Source organism: Alligator sinensis, unplaced genomic scaffold (genome assembly GCF_000455745.1).
Source record: "Alligator sinensis unplaced genomic scaffold, ASM45574v1 scaffold744_1, whole genome shotgun sequence".
Taxonomy (NCBI): Eukaryota; Metazoa; Chordata; order Crocodylia; family Alligatoridae; genus Alligator; species Alligator sinensis.
This window is the reverse complement of record NW_005842241.1, coordinates 1,529,312-1,551,812: the sequence shown is the minus strand read 5'-3', so window position 1 is coordinate 1,551,812 and position 22,501 is coordinate 1,529,312. Positions and strand designations below refer to the sequence as shown.

Here is a 22,501-nt window from a genome sequence, read left to right as displayed (position 1 = left end):
TTTCCCTGAACTAATTGCATCACCTCTCTCTGGCATTATATTGATTCTGCAGGAAGGGAACTTATTTTTGCAATTCAGGTGCCTTCCACAGCTGTTCTGTTAATATTATTTACAATATCTCCCACAAGGAGGAAGAAATGTTTTGTTACATGTTCATTTGCAATTGTACAAACATTTCTAACGATTATCAAACTGCATGAAATTAACAAATGAGATAGAATGTAATAAAATGCAATGCTGAGGTAATGTGCTTTAAGATCCTACTAAACTCTACAGGGATTTGACAGTAAGAAATTGCATCACTTGGATCAGAAAGGTATGCACGAGAGTTCTAGGTGTCATAAAGTATATGGCATTACATATAGGAACCCTAAGCTAACAGAATGTTACATTCACAAAACTGAGCATTTAAAAGTTGCATAAAAGAATTAACATTGGAAATACAACTTTAATTTGGTTTCCTCATAAAAAGCCTTGCCCAGCATCATATGTAAACTCTATGCATGTATCTAAGAAGGATGTAGTACAGTGTTTCTCAACCAAGGTGCCAGGGCACCTGAGGTACCCTGAGATCAACCAGTCAAATAACATCAAATAATTGGGCAACTGGCTACTTATTATTTGACTATAGTAAAAAAATTCTCCTGTCAAATATTCCATGAAGCTAAAATGGTTTTTGTGTAGGAGGTGGTCTACCCATATTGGTGCATTATAGTGTCCCATTAAGAAAGGCAGCAGGACTGCACACCTTGCTTTTCAGTCCTACAGGATTCAGGATATATACAAACACTCAATTTAAGCACAGGTATCCTGTGTCCTGCTCCTCTCTTTTGAGCTCTTCTAGCCAACTTTTTCTTCCACCCGTTAAGCCACATGAGGCTGCAAAAGCTATTCTGTGGTGAGGGAAGAGTACCAAAACCAGCAGCATAAAAAAGCTTCTCCTACTAGCCATCTGCTATGATTGCTGGCATCTCCAAATGCAAACAGCAAAATGCTTGAAGAGTTGGCCTGCTGCCTGCTTAGCATAATTGCATTTTAAAAACTGATTTTTGTCTTTTATAGTTGCTTTGTTTGTTTGTTTGTTTAGTAACTTCAGGATGACTGAGGTTTCAGAACAGAAGTCAAAGAAAAGAACTGTTCTTTTTGAATATCATTCACATTTACACTTACCTAAAATTGATCGTTCTAAAAATTTGTTAGTTTTTTTAATGCAATTTTGTTGTTTCACAACAATAGTTAACTTGTTTTTATTAATTAACATAAGTATGTGATCTCTTGAAGACTGAAGTGTCTCTGTTCACTGTTCTAATAAATTATTGCTTAAAATAAGTAATTATTTTATTGTGTAAAATATTTAAAAAATGCTTAATGCCTAAAACTGGAGGGATTATTTCAATGACAAGGAGCAATGCAATGATCAACCCACCACAGGCTGGGCCCATAGACAGCAAAAAGACAGTTCCAGGATTTCATTTGAGTGCCACAGCCCTACTCTGGACCTGCTTATAAACTATTTCTACCTCCATGCCCAATCTAGGCGTTCCAGACACCACCGCCACGTGTGTTACAACTTTAGCCCTGCAGAACAGAGCCATAATCACCCTTAAAAACAACCCTAATTTTATCATACAACAAGCTGATAAGGTGGGTGCTACTGTTTTCATGGACAAAACAGCATACACACAGGAAGCCAAGACACAGAGTTTTAGAGAGAGAGAACTCCACAAGACCAAGAGGAATAAAATGACCACTTAACAACACTACCTCTGGAAACAGGAGAAACTGCTTCCACATCCCAGGACCCAAGGCTAGGCAACTTTTACTTATCGCCTAAGTTCCACAAACCTGGCAACCCAAGACATCCCATTTTCTTTGGCACTGGCACCATCATAGAGGGAGTTTTGAGCTATATTGACCTTATCCTATGCCCATGTGCCACTGAAACTGCCAACTGTTTGAAAGCTGCAGCAGATTTCTTCAAGAACTGTACTCATTGACAAGCTTCCAGCAAACACCGTATTAAGTCCCATCCATGTTACATCTCTGTACATCAACTTGCCCTGTGAGGATGGATTACAAGCCAGAAAGAACATTATCACCAATGAGGACACTGCTTCGTTTCTTTTGTACTCCCCTGCTTTGTCCTCACACACAAATTCTTTATATATCTGCTCAGAACCAGCAATCACCCTAAACACACCAAAAAAGTTGTGATATACAGCCAGACCCTCAGATACCACCTCATTTGCACTGAAGAGAACACCCGGAATTGCCACCTCACCAATCTTAATAAGGCTTTCACCCAACAAGGACGCTCCTCCAGAGATAGATCGCACGTTTGAAAGAGCCACCCGGATACCACGTGAAGAACTGCTGCAGTACAGCAGAAAACCCTCCGCAAATTGCACACCGCTGGTTATGACGTATCACCCCTACCTCGAACCTGTACGGAAAATCCTCAAACAATTGCAACCCATACTAGAAAGAGACCCTATTCTTAAAAAGATCTTCCCAGAGCCACTCATCCTGGCCTTCAAACAAGTACCGAACTTTGTGAACCTCATCACCAGAAGCAAACTTCCTCAAGCCCAGAACACACCAAAAGGATCCAGACCGTGCCATGACAAGAAATGCAAAACCTGCCAACACATCTCCACCACCCACACTATTACTACACCCCACAACAGAGCCATCAGCATCCCTGGATCTTACAGCTGCACCGTCAGAAATGTAATATACCTCATCCAATGCACCAAATGCCCTGATGGAAAATACGTAGGAGAGACCAAACAACAATTGCACACCAGAATGAATGCACACCGGAAATCTATCAAAGACAGGAATACCCAATTACCTGTGGAGGCACATTCCTCCCAAGAAAACCACTCTCTCTCTAATCTCTCAGTCCTGATCCTCAAAAGAAACTTACAAAACACTTCCCAGAGACGAGCCTATGACTTCCACTTCATCAACCTCCTGGATACTAAAAATCATGGACTAAATATAGACATTGGATTTATGACGCATTATAAACCTGCATGACATCTGACTCCCCAGGTATCTCTCCACTATTCATGCCCCTTCTCTCTCTTTCCCCCCACCCCACCCCTGCACCCCAGCCTGTCTCTCACCCATTGACTCCTCAATCTACATTTTCACTGACTACCTGTCTTGTATGCATACCAGCCCAATCTCTGGCTTTTTTACTTTTCATTCCATCCAGGAAGAGCACACACCAACTGCTGAAACTTCCTTAGCCTGATGAAGGGTTTTTGAACCTGAAAGCTTGCTTAATAATTGTTTTCCAACTATTTAAGTTGGTCTAATAAAAGATATCAGATTCACTCAAAGAACCTTGTCTGCCTCTGGCCTGTTGCAGTTTTTCTCAGTTCTCTGCAACAGAAGAATTTCTCTATTATTATTGCATAGTCAAAAAACAAGAGAAATTAGATTCTAAATGGGGTACCACTAAATTCAGAAAAGTTAAGGAGGGCTGCTTTGAATCTAAACAGCTTGAAAACCACTGACTTAATAAACATATGTGGAGAATCAGACAGCCTGAGTTCTATCTCCAGCTATAAAAAGGAGTGTGGGTTAACAACCCACAGATCTGGCATATCCATTCCTAGTCAGTATGCCTTAAATCTGGTATAGAAAGAGCACTGCCAGCCTGCCCGTGAAATAATTCTCAGCTATTCCATTTATAAAATGGGGGGAATTATACTTGTAGCTTCAGAGATAAACAAGTATGGAGCCCTGATCTGTAATTCTTTGTTCAAAGTACCAATTTGCACTACTCAGGGAAACAAAGCTAAAAGAAGAAATAGTAATCTGCCTCCAGCCAAAAGGGTCCGTTTTGTCTTTTTCTTTTGTGACCACTAGCTAGTACAGCATTGGAATGCACTCTTTCAAGTGAAATGCAGGTAGTCTATAGGATCTGGCAGCACCGCTCATTTTATTTTGCTTAAACTTTCAAACAAATAAATTCGACCTGAAGCAGAGTAAGAATTGAAAAAAAACCAAACCCAAGTTATCAATAACTTTAAGAACAGACATGTTAAATACAACATCATAAACACCTGCTTTGTGGGTGTTGTGAACTACATCTATAATAAAATACAACCTGGCTGCATCCACACAAGAGTGGACATTTGGTTCCCTGCGGACTACCAGCAGTGGCCCACTCTGTGCCACCACTAGTTTTCCCCAGGAAATGCCTGTGCCGTGCACCCTCTGGCATGTGATAGGTTAGCCTGGGTTGGGTAGGGGAGACTGGGGCCAGCACTGGGCTGGCCCCAGCAGCCTTATCTGGGGTTCTGGGGGTCTCCCAGCACTGCAGCAGTGGCAATCTTGCTGCTTGGAGCCTGGCCAGTGGCCAGAGCATGGCTCTCACCAGCCTGGCTCTGGTTTTGAATAGCATATGCTGCCTCCATGTGTGCCACTCCACCTTTTTGTTGTTTTTTTCTGACCCCTGGATATCCCCTGTGATGCTCCCTTGCAGCACAGAGAACACCTGAACATGTGGTATGTGGTGCCATAGACATGTCTGAGGTGCCACATACCGCATGGCCATGCTCGTCTGGACGCAGCCCCTGATTCCAGTTCTAGAGAGGGGTACTAACTTCAAAGAAAGAATACTGCAGGCTGAAATCAATCTTCTCTCTGGGATTTATATAGGGACACCAAAAATTATTCAGTGATTTTTTTTTTGTTTTGTTTCCTGAAGTCTTTCACTGACTATTAGTCAGAGTACGCTTTAAAAACTGCTTCTTGATGATTTAAGAAGGATGCATTAAACATTCATATTCAATGGTAGCAAATATCACCATTTGTCTAAATAATACTCTCGTTTGAAACTCTCTCTTCCCCATTCCATTTTGTGCAATGGAAAATTGGAAAAATGTATCAAGAGTAGCTATCAGGAACTGTATCAGATATGCTGATGCTTTACCACCTATAGTCCTCATGCCTGAACACCATACATTTCCCCCCCAAAAGGGTACATTTTAGAAAGTAAACAAAATGTGGATGCATGTAAATATAATCTTCTATATGACTATCACCTACAAACATTACTTTATTTCTTCCAATAATTGATTTTACAGAATTTAACTGTACAACGTTTAGAATGCAAATTAGAAAATTTTAGATTTTTTTTTTTTTTTTTTACAAATAAATTAAAAATGGAAACCTGAAATGATGCAGATAATTCCAAATATCTGATCTTGGTCAGAATTTACACACACACTGAAGTTTTAGCATTGAAACGGTATGCAAGTTGTCAAGTCTAGTTATGGAACAGCAATTAGTTTATGAAAGCACTGTAGATAAGCTAGTCTCAACATTTAAGAAGATTTTATTATGATACTTCATAATGAAGTATCACATATCCAAAGTATCTATTTTCCCCCCAAGAATGTTACTAATACATATTAAAACCATTACAGTACCTTAGAAGAATCTGTACTTTTCATGTATGGCTCAGCACAATGGGTAATACTTCCCTGCAATACTTTTTCTATTCTAGCCACAAGAAATATCTCGGGATGTGGACACGTGATTGAGAATATTCCCTAAAAGAAGAAAGCAATTACATAGAGTACACAAAATATGAAGACTTTTTTGCTGTATACCCAGGAAAATAAAGCTATTTGAATGCATGTAAAACAACCTCTATCTTTATCCTAAATAAGAATTTTACATTGTTTTTTCTTACCTGCTTTGGATACTGCAACATGGTCTCATGAATAATGTCTTGAACCCTGTGTAAACAATCGTCACTGCCATTCAACAGTTGCTCTTGAGTATTTGATATCATGTGCCTCACTGAGATGTGATTCAAATCAACATGAAAGTCTGCTGAAATCTTCCGATTGTTTTTTATATCAAACAATGACAATGTGACAAAGAAAGGTTCTACCTAGACATTAGAAAGTGTAAAAGTGTTATCATTGAACACTCCCAGCAAATTTATTTGCAAATTTTTACAGACATACAGTTATACATTACAAAAAATTCCCAAAATTCCTGTACTATGTACAGGATGTAACATACAATGAAAAAACAAACTGCTTTCATAAACAGGCCAGAGAGGCCAGATGAAAAGGCTGTATGCTTTTTGTTTTCTTGCTTTTTAAACTTATGGATTAACCAACACCAGTTACTATGTTTAACCTGATAGTTAGCTGAGATTTCTTGATCTACTGCCAAGTAATGCTGATAGTAAGGCATTAACTACCATGTATGTGATTGTTACATAAAGACAAAGTATTCACATAAAGAACTTACATTTGTTGTTGGTCCCTCTTCATTTTCAGCAACACAGCTTTGCAGATTGAAAGATAAATCATTACACTTCACTAGAATCTTTTTCCCAAACTTCTCTTCAAATGGCTTGACTTCTGGTTCAATGCCCGAAAAGTCAAGTTTCTTTAAAAGAAAACTAAAATTAAAATATTTCCTGTTTTATGACAGGTAACATAAAAAGATGGTTTTCTGTTAAAATATCAAACCTGGGCATCTGGATCCAAGGCAAAAAGTTTAACTCTGCTTTCACTTTTTAATTTGATTTCTGCTTCTCTGGTACTCTGTCAAAAATAAAGAGAGTTATATTTTAATAAATATATATATGCAATTATCATGGTTAAATATGGGTGATTTTAAGCTTTCTTTTTCCAGCAACATTTTGCTCTAAGTAATTTAGTTTTAATCCAAGTTTTCTCTCCCCACTTCACTGAGTTTAGTATGTGGCTTCCCAATTTAAGGTTTATCTATCATGCTTAAATCAGAAATGGTGAAGTGTGAGCTTGTAGCCCCAATTTTCCTCTAACAAAAAAGTACCTCCCATAAATTATGACCAAAAATTCATCCTACTTGGCTCTTATAAAATGCTTTTCATCCTTAAATATTGAATAGCTTTAACAAAGCTACTTTACACACCCAGCACACACACACACACACACACACAATTATCTTCTCATGTAGGTTAAAGTTCAGAACTACACTGAAGCCATAAGATGACTCAGGAAGCCACAAGCTAACTATGTTAAGAATCACAATCATAGCAAATTCCTTGACCTCCTAGTGCTAAAAAGATGGTTTTCCTGTGCGTGGTAAGGAAAAAAAAAAACATTTATAGATTGACTTATAGCAGGCCCTACGAGGAGAGGCTAAGGGCCCTGAACCTGTTCAGCCTCCACAAGAGAAGGCTGAGGGGGGAATCTAGTGGCCTGTTACAAACTAGTCAGAAGGGACCAGCAGGCATTGGGGGAGTCCCTGTTCCCCCAAGCACTACCAGGAGTGACTAGAAATAACGGTCACAAGCTGGCAGAGGGTAGATTCAGACTAGACCTCAGGAGGCGCTACTTCACTGTCAGGGCGGCTAGGATCTGGAACCAACTTCCAAGCGAAGTGGTGCTGGCTCCTTCCCTGGGGGCCTTTAAGAGGAGGTTAGACGAACACCTCGCTGGGGTCATTTGACCCCAGTACTTTTTCCTGCCATGGCAGGGGGGCGGACTTGATGATCTGCTCAGGGCCCTTCTGACCCTACCAACTATGAAACTATGACTTTCTATTGCTGAGATGAGTCCTGAGTACTCCTCGGAATGTTTAATCACTGGGAATTATGAGCACTTATTTGTTAGTACTAAAAGAAAAAAACATCAGAAGTAAAATAGAATGTGTGATAAGCCGAGATAAAACTAGTTTTCCTGTTCCATGAGAGAGCTCATTTACCATTCTATACTTTTTCTTTTAAAAGTAATTGGCAAATGTGTATCTTGAGCACTGGACAGTTGGATAAATACATAAGACAAATTAGAAATGCAGTACAATTAATGCGCTAGAACAGGGGTTTTCAACCTTTTTTTAAGGAGTGTACCCCTTCTGATGGATACCCCTTCTGGAGTATACCCCCTTCTAGATGAGGGGCGGGGGTGCTGCCGGAGGCATGTGGCAGTGCAGGGAAGTGGTGTGCAGCAGTGGCACGGAGTGGTAAACGGCAGTGGTGGGGAGCTGGGAGCTCGCATGTGGTGCCTGCCACCATGCACTGCTTCCCCGTGCCGCCACACATACCCCCTGGGGCCATCCCAAGTACCCTCAGGGGTACACATAACCCCAGTTGACAACCCCTGCTCTAGAAGTGTGATCGTCTGAAAAGGGACATATGATTTTAATACAGGACTCTCTCTTTTTAAAATGAAAAAACAGCATGGATTACATTTTAACAGATGACTGCAAAGACCACCTACATTTCCACTTGCAACAACAGCTTCTGTTGCTACAGGAATGTCTTACATAATAAGTTTGGCTGGTAATATGTCTATTGTGACAGCACCTATGAGCCTCAGTCAGGACTAGGAAGGATTGGACAAATATAGAAAATTTGTAACCCATTCCTTAAAGATCTTACAGGTCTCAAATGGAGGAGAGGAACCATAGCAAACAAGGAAGTACTTGCTGATAATGGGAGAAAGAAGGTATTAAAAAAAAATTATAGCATACACAAAACTTAGTTACTCAGTACATAATCTGCCTGCATGGGGTCAGGCAACAGTTTGCCATAATCACTACAGAAGACCTGAGTTTTGAGGAAGAGCTTGGAGAATAAAGATTTGGATATTTCTGTGGATTTGAGTTCAAGCTGTTCTTATGTGCCAGGTAAAGTATGAGAGTACAAAAGAGATTCAGACAATTAACTGGCAAAGTAAAAACAGATGTCAACTGTAAAATAAAAGGAATGATGGGACAAAACTAAACTGTGAACACTTTAACAGTCTTCGGACTGTGATTCTGATTAGCTAAAAGTGGAGGAGTCAATGGAGGAAACTGAAGAAGACAGTGCCTTAGTCCGAATGATGAACAGGGAACCTGGTTTTTCTCTATTTAAAAATCCGAAATTCTGTGATTAAAAACTCCAAAATCTGTGTTTTTCCATGATTAAAATGAAACACCACTATACATATAGGTATCAGCTGAACACAATGTTGTACTGATATGTTTACAATTTTAAAGCAATTTGAAAGCCTAACAGTGCCTCTATCATTATAATACAATAAATTCCAAATATCTATATAATTTGGTGTTTGATTTGAGTTTAATCACAGAAAATCAGAGCTCCCCCTGCCCCCTTTGCTCACCAGGATGTGGGTCCAGCTGCAGCTGCCTGCCCCCCACTGCTGCTTTGTGGTGCTGAGCTTCCCTGATATGCTGGTACCTCTTACTCCCAAGCCACAGCCCCCACAGCTCTGTCAGTGCTCGTTGCTCCCAACCTGCTGCCCCCCACCTTTCCCTGCCCTGCTGGTGCCCCACACTCCTGACCCACTGCCCCCCACCCCCAGGTCCCAGCCTCCCAATGTGGGGGTGAGGATGGGATGTGGGGCAAGGGGGTTCTGTATGGGGCAGGAGGGGTGTCCAACCATAGCTGTATTCTGTTGCCATGGTCCAACCACTGCCACCATTCTCCTCAGGGTGTCCACACTGTCCCCCACCCCACCTTCCCTCCAGGTTAGATCTGTGTCCTGGCATGCAAGTGGCTGGAGGAGGTGAGGGCATTGTGGTCCCCCTTCCCGATCTACTACTCCTGACACTGCTGGTGGTGCAGCTGGCATGAAGATCCTGGGGGCAGTAGAAGCAATGAGTTTCAACACCTCACTATGCCCTCCCACACTGGGTCCTACCAGCTAGGCTGTGGAGGTGGCCTCATGCAGGTCTAGCCAGGCTGTAGCCCTGTGTCCTATTGTGGACACACAAATTGGGGGGGGGGGGGGGGGGCATGTGCCCCTCCATGCCTCCCGTGGGCATCAGCCTGACCCTGACCCTGTTCTGGGAGTGCACAAAGTGGTGGGGAGCCAGCCCCCCACACCCCCCAACAGGCTGCCTGGGGTCCCATCCTGCTCCCTGGTTGGGCTCCATAGCCACACATTCCTGATCTGGCCCTGGGCCCCATGCACTGTCCTGGCTCAGCAGCACCCCCAGCTGCCAACCCTGCCCCACTCCCTCCTCACTATGGGGGTTTGGCATGAACCGCTGCCTCAATCTGCACACCTCACCCCCTCCTGCCATGCATTGCCTATGCCCCCCTGCCATAAACTTACCTGCAGTCAGATGGGGGAGCTGCTCTCCACCACACTGCCTAGAGCTGTATTGCTGGCCACATGCATGTGGTCGCGCTCACACATACTCATGGTGCCCCATGCATCTGATCAGCCTCCTCCCACTCTCCCCAGCCCCAAGCAGTCCCTTGCAGGCTGGAACTCTGCTAGCCTACAAGGGGAAACCTGCAGTTTCCCAGGTTTTTCTCCTATAAAGGAGAAAGTCTGCATTCAACCTGGATCCCTGATGATAATCTAGGGAGACAACTGTGACAGAAGTATTTTGAATGTACTTGAGGGGACTGAAACTGTAGGCACTTCTGTGAAAGGGAGAGACAACACTAGCCAACAAATATGCTTCAACTCAAGTTCTGGAGGTATAATCAAAAAGAAAATCTGGACTTTGGAGACAGAAGTCTGATAGACCAGTCTAATCTAAATCAATTAAATTTGATACTACATCCAACCAGGTCTACCTTAGACCAGATTCCACCATTTTTAAACCTGTCTATATGCACTAAACCTCTGTTTCATTACAGATTTAGATTGGTTTCCCACTTCTACTTGTTCATCTGTAGTGTTTGTACCTAACCACTGTGCAAAAAGGAAATAGAGGATTTAGACACAAGATAGGCAGATCAAAGAAACAAGTCAGTCAAAAATGGAAAAAAATGCATACACTTAAAGCACTGAGAGGATATTAGGGTTTTATCCAGTGACTGAGAAAGGGGAGATAGTGAAGAGTTTTGAGGGAAAGATCAGGAGTTTAATTTTGGTCACATGAAGCATTTGGACATGCCAAAAAAAAAAAAAAAAAAAAGAGGAAATTAAAGGTTGGCCACTATTTTACATTAGTGAAAGGGAGACAGTCAAGAAGAGACAAAATAGATGAATAGCACTTGAAAGATACAGTGTATTTTAAATCACATACAACACAAGCTTTTCCCCTAAGAAGCAGCTGCTGGAAATTGGTGTACACATTATATATGTGAGAATATGATAAAAGCAGTTTCTGCCACTTACTGGGCAAAAGCTGAAGTAAAATCAACACAGCTCCAGAGGGCCCTAGCTTCCTACATTTATAAAATGAAAATTGTAATACTTCTACCTCACAAAGTTGAAGTGAGGTACTCAGAAATTCTGGGAATGGGAGGTAAATAGACACCTACCAAAAGCTCCTATTATTTTACAGATAAAATGAAGCATTAAAAATAAAAAATACCCCTAAATGTTTCTCTGCTCTCTAGGTATTTGGACACCCATCCCCCGTAATTTCCTAAAATATGGGGGAATGGAAAGTTACATTAATGAAGTTGTCACATCCACTGCGTGTAGTTAAGTAATGATCACTAGAATTAAATAAGACTTATCCAGAATGTTAATATTTAATAGTGATAAAAGCCTTTAAAAACTACTGGAAATGTTGAAGCATGTAACATCTGTTACTATAACAATGCAATAAGCCTAACGTACCAGTTTAAAAGGTTAACATACAACATTAGAAGCAGCATATGTTGAGTATTGTAAAGTATATTTGTACCAAAACAGTCTTCCTGTTCATCGTATCCTGTTTGGCAATAATTCTATTACAAGAAAAAAGGCAGTGATAGGAAACAGAAGAATTGGATGTAAAAAGAAAAGCAGAGCACCAATTAGCAAGTAAAGACAGCCCAGTGCCTTACATGAAGTTGCCTGGCATCTTGTTACAGGGGAAGCAATAGATTAATATATCATTTACAGCAAGCAGCAGTGAACTAAAACTGAAATATGATGCAGGTGAAAAACTGAGGTTAAAGACCCCAGAGAATCTGACACTGTAGACCTAGTTTAGTAAAAGTTCAGCTAGTGCCGTACTGAAAAGTTACAAAATTAGTTGTTTTTTTTGTGTCTCCGAACAAGAAAAAACCCGTAGATTTCTAGAAGGAAAATATCAGATGAAGCTATGCAAGATCTCATTTAACTAGCAAGGAAGAACAAGAGTAGGACAGAAGAAACAAGAGGTTCTGGAGAATTATTTTGAAGAAAACAAAAATGTAAAGTGGAATGGATAAATGTATCTGCCAGACAACCTAGCAGAAAAGATACTGAAACAAATATATAGGAAAAAGAGCCAATGCAACGTCCATCAGAAATTCATAGAACAGGAATTAGCATTTCTAGCACTAAAATGTTTTAATATGTAGTTGCTAAATAGACCAAAAAAAACTACATTCCAAAGTCATCTCGAGTTCTGAACATTCATTTTTAGATTTTATATGGAAAATAAAAAGGTTATGGAAGATATGAAAGATGAAATAGGTTTTTCACAGATTAACGTAACTAGTTACTTCAATTCTTTAGAATGGTGCAAGGGAAAAATTTATATTTTAAATGTTGATAGGGCCTCAATCTAGATAATTTCATTTCCATTCCAACTGCATGGAGCTCAGGGTCAGCTCCCACCTGAACCCAGAGCTCAGGGATGGCCCAGAGATCGCATGGCTGGAAGCCGCCCCAGAGTCAGACTAGGTTGTTCGTTGGGCTCAACTTACTCCTGACCTGGACGCACGTGTAGACGTGAGGCTAGGAGCAGTTTAATGCAGCTGAATTTATTGCACAGTAAATTCAAACGCATAAACTGCATGTGTAGACGTGTCCACAGAGTTAAAGATTTGGCTTTTCCTACTTTGGGCTGCAACGTATAACAGCTTTACTTTTATACATCTAAAATAATTTTCTATAATAGATGCAATATCATTCTAAACTTACTCTATAAGCAGGGGGTGGTACGAAGGAGTGGTTTTGAGCAGTAGCTTGCCGGTGTATACTTACAAAATAACAGCAGAATAGCAATGTAATGAAAACCCACCCCACTAGTAATGAGATGAGTAACACTTAGGAATTCACCATCTAATTCCCTTTCAAAACTTTACCATGTAAGCATACTTTGCTGTCTAATGTACATTATAGCCTTATATAAGCTACATCTGATGGAAAGTTTTTCATACTGTCAGTCTCCTGAGAGCTGAAACACTTGTGGAAATTGCTGCTGCTACTTTTTTTTTTTTCCTTGGTCAAATTCAATTCATTTCAATTGAGCCTATTAATATACTTTAGGATAAAAGTGCAAATGGAACTTACATGAATGTAAATATTTAAAATGCTGAACACATATGCATATAAAGGAGCTAATTTGCTTTTAAGAAGACCCAGAAAACAAATATCTGTTATTAGACCAACTAAAATAGTTGGAAAAAACTTCTTTGCAATCTTTTGGGTACAAATACCCTTCTTCAGGCAGAGTAAGGCTCTGCAGTTGTTGTGTACTCTGGATGGGCCAGAGGCTTCTATTCTATCCCATCCAGGAAGAGTATGTGGGCACACAGAGAAATGTGGAGGCAAATTTCTCACAAGATAACCACTCTCTCTCCAATCCCTCAGTTCTAATCCTCAAAGGGAATTTAAAAACACTTTTTGCAGATGAGCCTATGAACTTCACTTCATCAACCTACTGGATACGAAAAAACATGGACTAAATATAGACATTGGATTTATGGCACATAACTTGCTTAACATCTGATACCCCAGGTAACATCTCTACTATTTACCAGCTGCATCTTACCACCAGATCAACATTTCCCATGCCTGCACCTTGCCTGTTTCTCACCCATTTGTCTGCCACAATTTGCATTTTCACTGGCTGGCATTCTTGCATACTAGCCTCTGGATTTCTATTCTATCCCATCTAGGAAGAGCACAAAACAACTGCAGAGGCCTCCTCTGCCTGAAGAAGGGTGTTTGTACCCAAAAGCTTGCAAAGAAGAATTTTTCCAACTATTTTAGTTGGTCTAATAAAAGATTTATAGATTTCATAAACATTAGGGCTGGAAGGGACCTTGGAAGATCATCAAGTCCAGCCCCTTGCCCCAGGGGCAGGAAGTCAGTTAGGGTCAAAGGATCCCAGCAAGGTAAGTGTCCAAATGTTTCTTAAAAGTTCAGAGTAGGTGTTTGCACCACCTCTGGGGGAAGTGTATTCCAGGTCTTGGGGGCTAGGACCATAAAGAAGTTCTTCCTTATGTTCAGCCTAAAACGGTCTTGGAGGAGTTTGTGACCAGTGGACCTTGTCATCCCTTAGGGCACTCTGGTGAACAGGCGTTCCCCCAGATCCTGATGCATGTCCCTTATATACTTATAGGCTGCCATCATGTCACCCCTGAGCCTGTGCTTCTCCAGGCTGAAGAGTCCCATAGCTCACAGCTTTAAGTCATGAGTTCAGAAATATGGGAAGTTAACAGGAAATCATTTCAGAAGTTCAGAAAAGGTAAATATTATTTGAGAAGCAAGCCAGCTTTATAATTCAGCCACTTAACCATGCAGCATTTTATTTATACACAAAAGCACTTACCTGGCTAATAACCAATTAACCAAAGTATTCTTTAGTACATGGAACAAGGTACTACTTTCATTGTCTTGCAGAGGAGTTAACATTGTAGAAACTGGGAACTTGGATTTAGGAACTTTATGAAGTAGTAAGTGCTAAGAGGACAACCCCCATGACAGAGAACTCAGAGGAATAACTTAATAGGATACCAAGTGCCTCCATGACAGAAACAAATAGTTATTTTTGGATGCCAAACACTGATACAAGCTACAGCAGAAGAATACAGTACCTTGGTTATTTCAGGGAAGTAGCTGTCTAAACTGGATGAAGAGCTTTCCATTTTGTTTTGTTCATCATCTGCAATAATACAGTGAACAATTTTATAACTGAACAGTTGTTAACTAAAGAAAATGGTTTTATTTTCAACAACTAGTGCATGACTGTAATTACTACTTCCTTCACAGTAGTAAGTTTTGCTAATTATAAAATTGAAAAGAACTCTGAGTGATTGCCCACTTTTTCAGTTTTGATGCAACTACTTCCTGTCCACTTTTCCTAATTCAGCAAAGGAATTTATTGAAATTCTGTTATGCAATAAAGCAGGAGCTACTTCCATTTTGTTTCTCTACACCGACACTAAAAGTTTAACACTATACATAGCACCTAAGGTTCAATCTAATTAGATTGAAGGGCTTATGAACATGCAAAAGCTGCACTACTCTAACTTTCTGCCCCCCCCCAGTAGAAAATGCCTCTGTGAAAAACATCTGGAATTCAGAGAGTCTACCAACAGTTCCTGCCACTGCTATGGTACACCTCAGTAAAACACACAGAATAAGTATGCCAGTGTACTATGAGAGTAAAAATCAGCACAAAGAAAAACGGCTTAACTCAGTGCACCTATAGCAGTGAAGACTCCCCCTACAGTGTACCGGTATTGCTCTAATTAAAATCAATAAAAATGACACAGGAGAAGCTTTAATACAAACAAGGCTAAAAAAGGCAGAACCCTCACTGACTCTTGAGAGCAGAAAGTGATCCATGACTTTCAGTAGTACAAAAAAATTAAATGCATGTAGTTGCCAGCTAAAGCATATTCTTATTTTAGGAAAGAAATGTATGGATGCGAGTACTGTGCAAATAAGTTTAATACAAAGGCACTAAGCAATACTACTCACCCTCATGAGATTCTCCATTTCTTTTCTCTTGCATTGCAGCTTCAAAGTTTAGTTGGAGAATTTTGTTTAAAGTGGTTATCCATTCTTCCATTTCCAGTTCGCTGTCTGCAGCTAGAAGATAACTACTCTTGTCTTGCATCTTGAGTTCAAAAGCAAAACGCCTGACTCGGCTGTTCTACAATAAAAAAAAAAAAAAAAAATCTTTCCATATCACCTACATTTTCTCCCCTCTTCTCATGGACCAGGGGATGAACTCTGTCTAATATTAGAGTTCTGTGGCTCATCTATATTAAACTATATATTGAGATACAAGATGCCTATTTATTAGACTACAGTTTTAATTTTCTGCTTCACTTTTCTATTTAAAATTATTTGCCTCCTCAGGCCACTACTTACTACCCAGCTCTTGCTGCTGCTGCCCTTGAAACTCTCCTTCAAAGAGATCTGCAAATACTGTGTAGGAAAAACACAAGTGTTTTGCCTGGCAGATGCCACCTCTGCTGCAGCAAAGAGAAACTGAACACGGTAGGCAATCCCCAGGAATGACACCTCTGCTGCCATGGCTGAAGCATGGTCCTGATTCCCCAAGCTGCTAAAGGCTGGATCCAGTTTCTTCAGGGGCCACATCTGGCCCACAGGCTGTAGAGTGCCAACCCCTGACTTGAGTACCTTATTTTCAATTAACTTATTAAAAGATAATATCCTCGGGACTTACGCCTTCTATCAACTTTTTCAAAATAGAACAGACATCTTCATTTTTTAAACTATAGTTGAGGTGTAAAAGATTCAGCAGTCATCTTGACCCCAGTTCCTTAGCAAAGCATGCATTCTTAGTGCAGCCAACTGAAAATTCTGTGTCAACTTCATTTTAAATTAATTAACAAGTAATAAGCACAGGACACATACAGTAACCATTTTTGTATTAAATGCAACGTCCCCTGCATCTTGGGATTTTCAGAATTAAATATTAGACAGTTTTTTGTGTTATTAATGTAAAGAAAGTGGTTTAGCAAGTGGAGAATTTTGACAACAGAAAAGGTAGTGTAGTTTCTAGTAGGGAAGGTATGGCAGCAATTTGGTAACAAGCTGGTTCTGCCAGACGGTTACCGGTAAAACAAAAAAGGACTTCAAGATGGCAATCTTTAAATTTCCCATTAGAAGTGAATAGGTTGGTTCATACTGGTCATATATATCATCTCAGGCCACCTACAAGAAGCTATTTGCTGGCAAGAAACACACTGTATTGGTCCATAGCCAGATATTTTCAAACTAGTGAATTGTCCGTCAAGAATGACAGGGGGGCGGGAGGGGGAAGATGGAGTGCCACCACCCACCACCCCACGCTGCCACCACCTCCAGCACAGCTAACCTCACACCCGGCTTTGTACCCTCTGTCATGGTGGTGCTCTGCACTCTGATTGGTTGTTTCACTAACCAGAGTGCTCCAAGAGCGTTACAGACAGACAGACGGACTACGCCTGTTATTATATAAGAATTATCTTCATAACAGTTAGTAGCAAAATACTGCTTTTAGTTAAAGTTTAAATTCTGAAGCACAATTCTGCTACAAAATTTTCTGGCTCAGGAATTGTAGAATGTGGGACACTGATTACAGCTAACAAGATATAATAAAATATGCACTATTATGAATGAAGGACCAAGAGAGGTAGTTAGCCCTGCTAGTCTAAAGTCAGTACATTAGGAAGACATACGTTTTCATATGTTTAATTCAGACTACAGCCATCACTATAGTCTGAATGGATGTCTGTAGTCCGAATTAAAATTGGCTCCAGTCTGAATTAAGTAATCCTCATTGAATAAGGATTAACATTAATGCAGATTAGGGCAATCCAAATTAGGTAATGTGGCAGAAACTATGTGTTCTTGTGGCAACCCCGCCCCCCCAAAAACAAACCCAAAAACAAACTAAAAACAAAAAAACCCCAATAGCATACTGGACCTTCTTAATAGGAGTGCTGCTTGCAAAGAAAGTAATCCTTCTGCTCTAGTCAACATTGGTGAGACCTCACCTGCAGTACTGTATTCAGTTTTGGTCACTGCACTTTAAGAAAGCTGTAGACAAACTAGGAAGTGTTCAGCAGATGGTAACAAATGATTAGAGGACCGGGAAACAGAACTTGTGAAGTATGGCTGGAAGAACTGGGTTTATCTAGCCTGGGAAAAAGAAGATTAAGGAGGGGCTCCGGCCTGAGAGATTTGATACAGTCTGCAAATACCTGAAGGATGGTTATAAAGAGGATGTTGATAGGCTATCTTATGTCTCTGGGGAAAAGATGAGTGCCAGTCTTAAATTTCCACAAAGGAAATTTAGGTTGGATATCAGTAAGAATTCTCTATGAGGACTAGGAGTCAAATCTTGTTCTTTCCTTTGGATACATAGCTAACAAATAATTATTCAATTTTATTAATAAATACTAATTTAATTAATGCATTAACTATTTTTGTAAGCCTTGTTCTCAAGTGCCTTCAGTTGCATCTATCCAACCCTACAGCCTTCAAAGCAGTAGCACATGTGACTGATGGCAAAATTTGACTCTGCAAGTGAAACAATTCACAGTTCCATTTAATTTTCTTAAAAATTGGTTCTAAAGACCTAAGAATAAAAACATATTTTTGTTATAGAAGTTATCAGTTCTAGCTTTAAATAAACAGAGGAAGAAGTTTTATTTACTAAAAACATGCCATTTTTAGATAATCATCTTCCTGACTAACCACAGTTTAAGGCCACATCCTGCCCTACTCCAAGCTGCACAAGTAATCATGGTGCAAGGGAAGAAGAATAAAAATACATAAATTAATTTCTACCTCTCTCCCTTACCAGCTCTGCAGGAATGATGCTAGTTCCAGAACCAGTGTAGACACATGCAACCTTTCTTCTGAATTCCTCTACCTTTCCACAAGCTGCCTTTGAACATATTTCCAAACATTTCCTCTAACCTATTTTGTTAGAGACATCTGATGAGATGTCTTTCTTTCTGTCTTTGTCTTGTTTTTTAATTTCATACTTCTGCACAGTTTCAATTGCATTACATAAGACTGTCCCTCCAAACCAAGTAAGTCTTAGGCCAGGTACAGACATTCAGTTCCTACCAGGAGAATCACCATTCTCCGAGCAGAATAAAAGTATGCCGACATTCAGACTTTCTTCCAGAGAAAGAATGGCTAGCTTGGGGAGAAAAAACAACCAGGATTAAATCAGTCCTGGTGGAAGAGTTTCTCCCAGGAGACTGAACATCTATACACTTTCCCACAGCTTAACTCCTCCTGGGGACCAGAAAGAGTGGAGCTAGGGGAAAGGCTCCTTTGCCTTCATGAGACTAGAGTCACCTTGGTCTTGAGAAGGCATGCAGGGCAACTGCTACCCACCTTTTCCTACTTCAGGTGGTGAGAGGAAGAGCAACCACTGTTCCCTGCCTCTTCCCCAGTCTGGGCAGTCTCTGGTTTGGGGAAGAAAAAGGCCTTTGTCTGCCCCATCAGCTTCACTTTGCTACCTTCACCACCCACCTCAGCAGCAGGGCAGCAATTTCAAAGTAAGTGGCCAAGAGCAGGGCTCTACACAAAAGTCTCCCCAAGCTGGCTCCTGCTAGCTGCCCCTGGACATCCCACCATCCAGCTGAGTGGTGAGGCAGCAATTTAAAATCAGGCAGCTGAGCATGGGCCTCGGGGACCCCAATCCCAGCTGCCAGCTCTTAAAATCGCCACCCTCCCCAAAACAAAGCTGAAGTGTAGTACCAAAGGGAGCTGCAAGCTGGGCTAACAAAAGGCCTTTTCACAGGGAGCTCCAAGCCAGGCTAAAGAAAGCACTTGAAGGCTCCACTTCTGAACCCTCTGGCTTTGAAATTACCCTGCCACTCAGCTGGATGGCAGGTTTGCAAGGGAGAGCTGAGCTGAAGAGACTTTCCTAGAGCTCCTGCTCTGAGCCACTGGCTTTTAAATTGCTGCCCTATTGCTCAGTTGGGCGATGGGGGAAAGGGTGCAAGGGGAAGCTGGCGTGGCTGGGTGCTGGGCATGGAAAGACTTTCCACAGACCAGCTCTGGGCTTCTCCACTGCCTCTTGCTACCTAGCTGAGTCGGAGCAGTGCAGGTCAAGGCAGGCCACTGTGCCACAGTGGCAAGGCTTAGAAGCCTTGATATGTTGAAAAAAACAACAACAACAAGACACAGAAAAAAGGAAGATGAATGCACTGGATACAAGAGACCACTTCTAAAGGGAAAACTGCTGCCAGCTCCCACCAGCTTTCCAGAAGTGCACGTACATAAGAATTGGATATACCTTTCAAATGAAGATGAAGATAATACATTCAGATTCAACACCAAGGGCCTAGAAACAAACTTGCTTCTAAGTATGCTTTGCCTAACAAAGCAGTTACATTCTGTTCTATAAACATACAACACAATTGCATGGAAACAATCCTTTTCTTTGGCCCTTGCTACTGAAAAATGTTTTGCCAAAGACTTTACTTGTCTTTCTCTTCAAAGATTTATTTTTAAAAGTTACTATTCTAAAGGTCAAATGAAAGGTGGCTGTGAATATGGTGCAACTCCCACAACTAAAAATCCCACACAAGAAGTTATGCAGAATATTTTGCATTCCAGATAAATACACAATGTAAGGGCACTTACTGTTATGCTTTCATTCATTTTGCATGCTCTCTTAAAACTTTTTGTATGTCTTTTGCCTTCCTGCTTGACTTCACGTGTTTTTCCACACATTGAATACACCAATGACTCTTCATTTTCAAAATCACCAATTTACAAATTGAAAATAGAGAGTCCTAAAAACTGACCTTTTCCCCCCCTAAAATGTAGCATGTTTTACCTGTTTAAATGAATGTAGTAAATGTTTAATTATTATATCTCCTCCTAAATTATGAAAAATACAGGTCAAATCAATTTCTATCTACATATAGAAAGCAGAGCAGGGCAGCACCTTAAGAGACTAACTTGTTCAGAAATGCATTTGATGAAATAGGCCATTGCCTATGAAAGCTTATGCCCCTCTGACCAAGTTAGTCTGATCTGCAGCCTGGAAAAAGGCAGGGCAGGCTGGCACCTTAAAGACTCATGTGGTCATCTACCTTTATCTCCATACAGTCAGAAAAAGAGAAGAAAGAAAATTAAATAATACATGATATTTACCTGAACAACACCCATACAAGAATCCAGAAATATCGATCCTTTTGGCTCTTTAGATATTTTTTCATCTTTGTAGAAATTGAGATTATATGATCCATCGCCAAGTTGGATTAAGTGGAAAAATCTTCTTTTAAATGACTAGTAAAAACAAGTAAATCTTCCCTTTAATTATTAGTTTCTTATCACAAAACTATAACTGCTATAATCATGCTGTATTATTATACACTATAAGTACACGTACCTTAAAAATAAAAGCTTCTATTATTTAACTGCCTACTATTAACTGTCTATTTAAACTACTTCCAAAAAACAGGGGGAAATGTTTCTTTATACTGACAAATGAGGAGGTATGGAAACAACTTATGAATCATATTATAATGGCTGTATGTATGTTTGACCAAGATGAAAGGAATGTAAAATAGCCCCACTCAAAACAACACACTTTATGTATAATACATGAACATGGACTTCAGGTTTTATTCTGAATAAACAAAACGAAGCATGAAAGGGAATTTAGGAACGAAGTGCGTTTTATCCCACTCCGAAGATACTGCAGAAACCAGAAATCATGTTGTTTTGGGGTTGTTGTTTTTTTGGGGGGTGAGGGGGAAGGGTGTTGTTTGTTTGTTTTTAATCTAACAGTCTGCAAACTTGACTTGGGACCTGAAAGTTAATTTGTACTCCCTTCTCACTCAGTTTCACCAGAACTTAAAAAACTCTCTATACCTGTAGGGCTGTCATGAGCACAATACAGAAGTAATGTATTTTATGAAGAAAAGCAAGGCATGTAGGATACTTGGGCACATGAAAAGTCCCATATAACATAGCTATAACGAGGATATTTATTGTATAAAAAGCACCTACTTAATCAGAAGAATGTTCTTTCCATGATTCCATGAACTTCAAGGAATTTTCTCTATTTAGTTTAATTTAGTGGAAAGTTTGAAAATGTTTGTTTTTGGCTTCCAATAAGCTAAGCAGAAGGTTCATGCTCAAACTCTTTTTAATAAAAGCCAACTGTACTTTTCAAAGTAGAACTACACTAAAATATCTATAAATAAACTTTTTTGTTCAGAGACTAGAACATTAGCAAAAACATACCCTCATGGTTACACTGATTGCACTATTCATATTGCCTTTGTACAGCCATCCTTGTTTTGTTATCCCGCCCTTTTGAGATCCTAAAGATGCTGCATCCTGGGAGGAATGGGGAGGGGAAAAAAAAGAAGAAAGATCTGTACCAGAGACACTGTTGCACATAACGAAGACATTCATTAATCTGTTCTTTAAAAGAAAGAATATCTATATTTATAACTTTGTGGCACCATTAATGATTCACAAATCCTTAAGATATGTTTATCATCCAATTGGAATATTTCTATGGGTGCTATGTTTTCTCCCTTCTTTGCCATCTTTTAAAGCCACATATACTTCAAGTCTCTCATATATTCACAAATTCCTTATTAAGCAATTAATCAATTTTTGAGAAGCTACATCTTTCGCAATATAAGCTGAAGAATGAAAAGAAAAAAGTCACAAGTTTAATTAGGCAGTAAAGCCAGAAGGTAGGGATGGAAGGTTTATCTTATACAGCATGGTATACAGAGTAGCCTTCCTTCCTTGGCACAAATCAAGGCAGGATTATTTCTAAGTAAAAGGCCTTGGTCAATACTGTACCACCTCCCCACACTGGACTTGTCTTTAGGATGGGCCCT

The 22,501-nt window shown here is 40.2% G+C and overlaps 1 protein-coding gene across 6 annotated transcripts in view; it reads right to left on the bottom strand.

Moving 5' to 3' along the window:
* Positions 1-22,501, bottom strand: part of DOCK9 (dedicator of cytokinesis 9) — a 189,806-nt gene that overhangs the window by 114,321 nt on the left and 52,984 nt on the right. For all 6 annotated transcript variants that reach the window (XM_025208610.1, XM_025208614.1, XM_025208611.1 and 3 more), the window contains exons 6-13: positions 21,888-21,983; positions 20,790-20,924; positions 15,630-15,804; positions 14,741-14,808; positions 6,513-6,587; positions 6,289-6,429; positions 5,717-5,920; positions 5,451-5,573 (exon numbers count right to left, since the gene is read on the bottom strand). In XM_025208610.1, the coding sequence (XP_025064395.1) occupies positions 5,451-5,573; positions 5,717-5,920; positions 6,289-6,429; positions 6,513-6,587; positions 14,741-14,808; positions 15,630-15,804; positions 20,790-20,924; positions 21,888-21,983 (1,017 nt within the window). The remainder of the gene's footprint in view (positions 1-5,450; positions 5,574-5,716; positions 5,921-6,288; positions 6,430-6,512; positions 6,588-14,740; positions 14,809-15,629; positions 15,805-20,789; positions 20,925-21,887; positions 21,984-22,501) is intronic.